Genomic DNA, 5,945 nt, shown 5'->3' with positions numbered 1-5,945 from the left:
CGATACCATTAAAATACTTACTTCATCGCTGTAAATAACTTCTACAGTACTATGTATAGTGTAGAACATAGTCTAGAATTAACAGTTATTTTGAATTCAGAGCAGATGAGGCTCTCACAAAGAGATAATGTTCTTTTTCATGTCTGATTTGCCTGAATAACCTGGTTTATGTTCTCAATGCATTATAGTCAGCTTTTGCTTTTGAGAGTGGAACTGGGTCATGTTTTAAGTATTAATATCAGAAAATCTATATGCGTTATGCATTTAGCTGTGCTGCTGTTGAGTAGCAGTGTCTGAGAACTTGCTTTTTAATTCCTGATCCTTCTACTTATTGTTAAATCTATCAAACCCTAATGTTTTTCATTCTATCTGATAGGGTGGAAAAGTTTCAAATTTTCACTCTACCTAGTCTAAAAAAATCTGTTTCTCTGTAAAAATTTCACAAAATATTTCACAGTTTTCTGAAATGAAAAGGCTTTTCTTTTCAATACAATCATCTTCTAGTATTTATCAGGTTGTTAAAAAGTAAAGGCTAAAAGAAAGGATTAAAAACTGTAAAGTAAAATTTGAATGGCCGTTTTGAAGAAATGGTCCATACCATCCAATTATACACCGTGAACAACAATGAACAACCCTGATCAACAGAGACAGTAGAATGCTTTGCTTTTTTCACACCACCTTTCTCCTCACATATACTGCAGTTAACAGTTTACACTGCGCTCACTTACCTAAATAAACCCATATAGCACTTAATTAGCTGTGAGGAGGTGTGAAAGATCAGGTGAAAAAGTTAAACTGCATAGCACTTTGGCCCTTTAGTTCTGTGTCACAATATTAGAAAAATGAATAGAAACAAATTCATGATTTAGCTTTATTACATTTCATCATTGCTAGCATGACATGACAAAAGTCATTTGTTTTTGAGAGAAAGACTGAGCTTCTTAACATAGCTTACCAGTGCTAGCTAGGTAATTTCATATTAAGGTTGCACTAGCTATCTTTATTTAACCATGAGAAAGACTTCTGGAAGTCTACTACTTTTGAACAAATACAACTGTTTGTCGAAGCAGTAATGAAAACCTCTTAAACATTTTATACACTTTGCAAAAGGAAAGTTGGTGTAGCAAATGCTTCATAGTAAAAATATCACATCTGTTGCCGTATATTGCAAATATTTCAGTATATTGGCACTATATTGGTACATGTCTAACCTAGAGATAAGCTTTTGTTTTAAACTAAAGAGAAATATAAGGGGACACTAATGGCCCATCAAACCACTGTGATATCCCATGGTTCATCATTAAAGCTACCTCCTGGTGTTCCTAGTTGTCACTTATATTTACCTACAATATCATTTATTAATTTTTTTCATCCTTGCACAATTTAGAAAGAGGTGTCTGTGCATGAGTTTACACTGAATGGCCTCAATGGCCACTCCAGAGATAAGAATCTTATTTTAACGTGAAGATACTGGTGGTGCACCTGAAATACGCACAAGCACACTCATGCACAGGCCTCTGCTTAGAAAAAAACACAAAACAAATGATAAAAATAAATTTATTTCATTTATTCTAGCGCACAGCAGATATCATTTCTTCACTATTTAATATAACAATTGCTGGAAACTACAATGTGATTCAAAAGTTCTTATATGAACTGCAGTGGTATTCAAATGTTGAACAAATTCCAGATTTTCATGTAAATGTTTTCCTTGTTCTTATTTTATTTTTTGGTCTAATTTTGAACTCATGATGGCAGTCAAAGCTAGAATGAACTTTGTTACTGCTATCTATATGCACATTTTATAAAGAATAGACTTTTATACATTATTTTTCATTCATCCCTAAAAAAAAGAACAGTATTGTATTATATTTTTTAGAATCCGAACTGTGGTTTCTACCATACTGTACTTGTTAAGGTGTTAATAACTAAACTGATGTAATGAGACTGGACAGAAAAGATTCTCTGTATCATTGTTGCTTTTTATTTATTTTCATTATTACAGCTTTTTCTTGATATTTGTACTCTTTAAATAAAGGATAAAAATTGAAGTAAAGTGTGAATTTCTCAATTTCTGAAATTGACATTAACAAACTGCTTAATCTTTGAAGACGAGAAAATACATTTTATTAAAAAAAAAAAGAAAAACATATATTAAAAAAATATTCCGTTCAACAGAGGTTTGCTGATGTAAACAAATATAGCTGTATAATATAAATTCTATTTAAAAATACAATTACTTATAACTGAATTAAAAGGAATTAAGCAAAGTTGTATATTGTTTGTTTTAGCTAATATGGTGGTTTTAACATTTGAAAGACTCTTTATGCAAAAATAACACCAAAATGCAGTATACAGTATAATGTGTTATAAACATGACATGACATCTGGTAAGCATGTGCTTATATGTAAGTATATGTTTTATTATGTACAGTTTACAGTTATCAGTTTGGAATCACTTTGAAATGTCTGTTTTCTAAAAGGCCTCCCACTCCTTTTTCTGGTCTGGGTAAAACCAGTTTGCACTGTTCTATGAAGGGAGAAGTTGACCGCATGTTAAGATGAAGTTTTTACCATGAAAAGAAATAAAGGTCTTTCTTTATGGCCATTTGAGCCTGCAAAAAACCCAGAAGCCCCGAAACTCCTGATGATCCAGATTCTAAAGTAACCTAAAGAAGTCCACTTGTATTGCTCCCTTAATCAGTACACCAGTTGTCAGCTGTGCTAGCAGAATTGCAAAAGGGTTTTCTAATAATCAGTTATTTAACCAGTTATCAATCAAAAATTAACTTGTATTAGCAAACACAACATGAGATTGAAACAAAGAACTGATGGTTGCTATTCTATTAATTGGCCTCTGTGCCACAATCTTTTAGAGACAATCTTTCTTTAATATCATCTTATTAATTTTAATGTTTTTGAAAAGCATTAAAATGGATTTTTCTTTGGAAAACAAGGACATTTCCAATTGATCCCAAACTTTTGAACAGTATTGTAAATGAGGAGCAAAACACTGGGATTTGGCTGGTTTGGGAAAATAATCAAAGCTGAGGATGCATGATGTGTCCTGATATGAAGCGCTGTTAGTGTTACCGGCCCAAAGTTGATTCTTTTTCCATAACAGCATGTCCCTAAGTTTGCAATTCCTCAAATACCACAGCTGTGAAGCATTCTCAAAAAATGTTAGGTTGTGTTATTGCTAACTTTACAACTATAAACAATCGTTTCCTCATCAGCCTGTTTTTTTCCGCTTGCCAGTCTTTTTTCTCGTTCTCTCTCCTGAAGGATTTTTGTGTTTGACCAAATCAAGAGAACATCTGATAGTACAATAGTACAACAGTCCTGAGAGTACAAGGCCCTGACACTGTAGACTCTTTATAAGTTTTTTTAAATAAACATCTATTCACAGAAAACCTAAAAATCTAAACATGTCCTTCATATTCATATTCTAATTGTTTAGTCTGATTGTGAGTTTGAGACAACCTTATATTCCTCAGCTCTCTGAACTTGCTTTATCTTCTTAGGTAGAGTGCGTCGGAATCCCTGGCCAGCCATGAAGTACAGGATAGGGTCAATGAAGCTGTTTATACTTGCCAGGGGCCTTGAGATCTTGTAGGCAATCCTTGATCCATCCCGGAGTTTGCAGTTAACTTCTAAGTGGCGGAAAATGTAGTTAAGACTCCGTGTGAAGTGGAAAGGCACAAAGCAGACTATGAAGACCAGCATTACGATGACAATCATCTTTACAGACTTTTGTCTGGAGCGCTGAGATATTGCACCTCCTACTGTGCTAGGTTGTATGAGTTTATGAATCATCAGGCTGTTGCAGACTATCACTAAAACAAAGGGTATTAGAAAGAAAATGACTGAAATAACTGAGCTATAGGGAAGGAAGTATTTAAAGAGTTCAATTGTTGTGGTGTCTGTGCAGGCTTTGTTATCCTTTAATTGGGAAAAGTAGAGCACTGGTGCCTGGCAGATGAGGACAACTGCCCAGACAATGATCGAGACATAACGGGCACGGCGGGGATTAACCCAGCCCATTGATCGCACAGGGAGGCAAATAACTATGCAGCGATGGACATTGATGCAGGTGAGGAATAGGATGCTACCATACAGATTGGTATAGAAGAGAAAGCGTATAAGTTTGCAAAACGCTTCAGTAAATGGCCAGTGTTTCTCTGTTAAGTGATAATAGATCAGGAACGGTAGTGTGAGAATATAGATGGTGTCACACACAGTCAGGTTTATCATATAGATGGTGTTGGGACTCCAGTGTTTGATCCGGAATAAGATGGCATACATGGCAGTGAGGTTGAGCAGCAGGCCAACAACCAGCACCACACTGTAGGTGACTGGAAGCACCAAGTTCAAATCCTCAGTGAAGTTGCATTTTTTTGGATGTTGCATGAAATTGGATATATTTGTAGTGGCCATCTTTATTCTGAAGGTCTGAAGAAAAAAAAAAGAGACACAAAGATTTAGTTAACAGGCATTATACACTGATGTTTGACAAACACCCTGTAGCTTAATCATGTTCTGTTAAAGAAGGAATATCATATCATATACATGACCTAACATTTGCATGAAATTAATACAGCTAATTCACTTCAGAAAAGTCTTTTTTATTAAGAAAATGCTAGATTCGGTGGTGATCCTTCTGAACAATAGCCTTTCTACTAGATTTTGAAGCATTGCTGGGGGGGGGGGGGGGTGAGCATTTAAAAGAGGTCAGGCACTGATGTAAGGTGGGAAGTCACCGGGGCAATGTCATGCTGGAACAGGTTTGGCCCTTTTAGTTTCAGTACAGAGAAAATATAATGCTACAGCATACAAAGTCATTTGAGTGATTTGCATTTACTTTTACTCAAATGAATTAATAATGTAGTTTCTGAATTTAGGTAAGAACACATGTCCAGACATGCTTTAGTCAGATGTATGAGTGTCTCCATTTCTCTCTGTTGCCAAAATGATGTAATGGTTTTTGTTTTACATTTACTGTAAGGCCAGCCCATAACTTTTTTAAACTCTAGAAACAGAAAATCGCTTTGTAAACCCAGAAATGATCAGAATAAGAGTTTATACAGTGCGTCATGTATTTTTTAATATTTAAGTAAATAATGTATCCTGAAGGACTTCTTTACTGAATTCAGTGTATATGTTCACTCAGCCCCGGGGTTGTTACTGCATCACACGCAGTGTAAAAAAAATGTATATAGAATATAAATCACTGACATCAGCACAATATCAACAAACAATAAGTAACACTCTGCCAATAATTACACTTTCATACACATACAAAACAAACACATTCCCACCAGAAATGCAGTTAGTCTCCTCCATTTAATTTCCTTATCAGTGCAGTAAAATAGAAAGAGGTTTGTATGATGTTTTCAAGCTGATCAGATCTGAGTGACTTAATTTGATGTCTAGTCATATGTATTATATATAGATCATACTATACAAGAATAAAATACAAATATCAAGCATGAATGGTACTCACATATATTACTCTTTGTTGTTTCTCTTCTCGCTGTCTCTTCTCAATCTCTCTCTTACTCTCTGTTCTGCATGGTCTTATCACTCAGCAATGCCTCAGACTGCCTTTTTTTTCAACAGCATAGGCGTTTCTAGTGAATTGGCAAGTTGCATCTTGTTCATGACTAACTCACTACAGACAGGGATTCAGTGTTTAGGTTTCCTGATTCAGACAGACGCTTTTTCTAACATAATTCATAATTCATCATTCTTTATTCTACACCATTGGGCATTAGCAACTCTTTCTACTCTTTTATATATCAAAATTTCAAATATATTTTATGTCCCAATATTTCACTTTTAATGTTATGGTCTTGTAAGTTCTCATAAATTCCTGAACTCCGATTCTTATCTTCAGTGAACAACTCAGATAGAAACCAAATGAATCACAAAACAGTGCAATGAAA

At 34.7% G+C, this 5,945-nt stretch overlaps 1 protein-coding gene across 1 annotated transcript; it reads right to left on the bottom strand.

Moving 5' to 3' along the window:
• Window positions 1-2,149: 2,149 nt before the first annotated feature.
• On the bottom strand, window positions 2,150-5,639 carry LOC132851025 (P2Y purinoceptor 2-like). Its single transcript, XM_060877574.1, has 2 exons — window positions 5,504-5,639; window positions 2,150-4,452 (listed from the first exon to the last, which is right to left on the bottom strand). The coding sequence occupies exon 2, from the start codon at window positions 4,435-4,437 to the stop codon at window positions 3,457-3,459; it is 981 nt and encodes a 326-aa protein (XP_060733557.1). The 5' UTR covers window positions 4,438-4,452; window positions 5,504-5,639; the 3' UTR covers window positions 2,150-3,456.
• Between the last annotated feature and the right edge of the window lie 306 nt (window positions 5,640-5,945).

The sequence above is a fragment of the Tachysurus vachellii genome, chromosome 9 (genome assembly GCF_030014155.1).
Source record: "Tachysurus vachellii isolate PV-2020 chromosome 9, HZAU_Pvac_v1, whole genome shotgun sequence".
Lineage (NCBI taxonomy): Eukaryota > Metazoa > Chordata > Actinopteri > Siluriformes > Bagridae > Tachysurus > Tachysurus vachellii.
The sequence above is the reverse complement of the archived record's forward strand: the minus strand, read 5'-3'. Positions and strand labels throughout refer to the sequence as shown.

Coding starts and splice junctions, on each gene's coding strand:
- LOC132851025 (XM_060877574.1), bottom strand. CDS start 4,437: ATGGCCACTACAAATATATCCAATTTCATGCAACATCCAAAAAAATGC.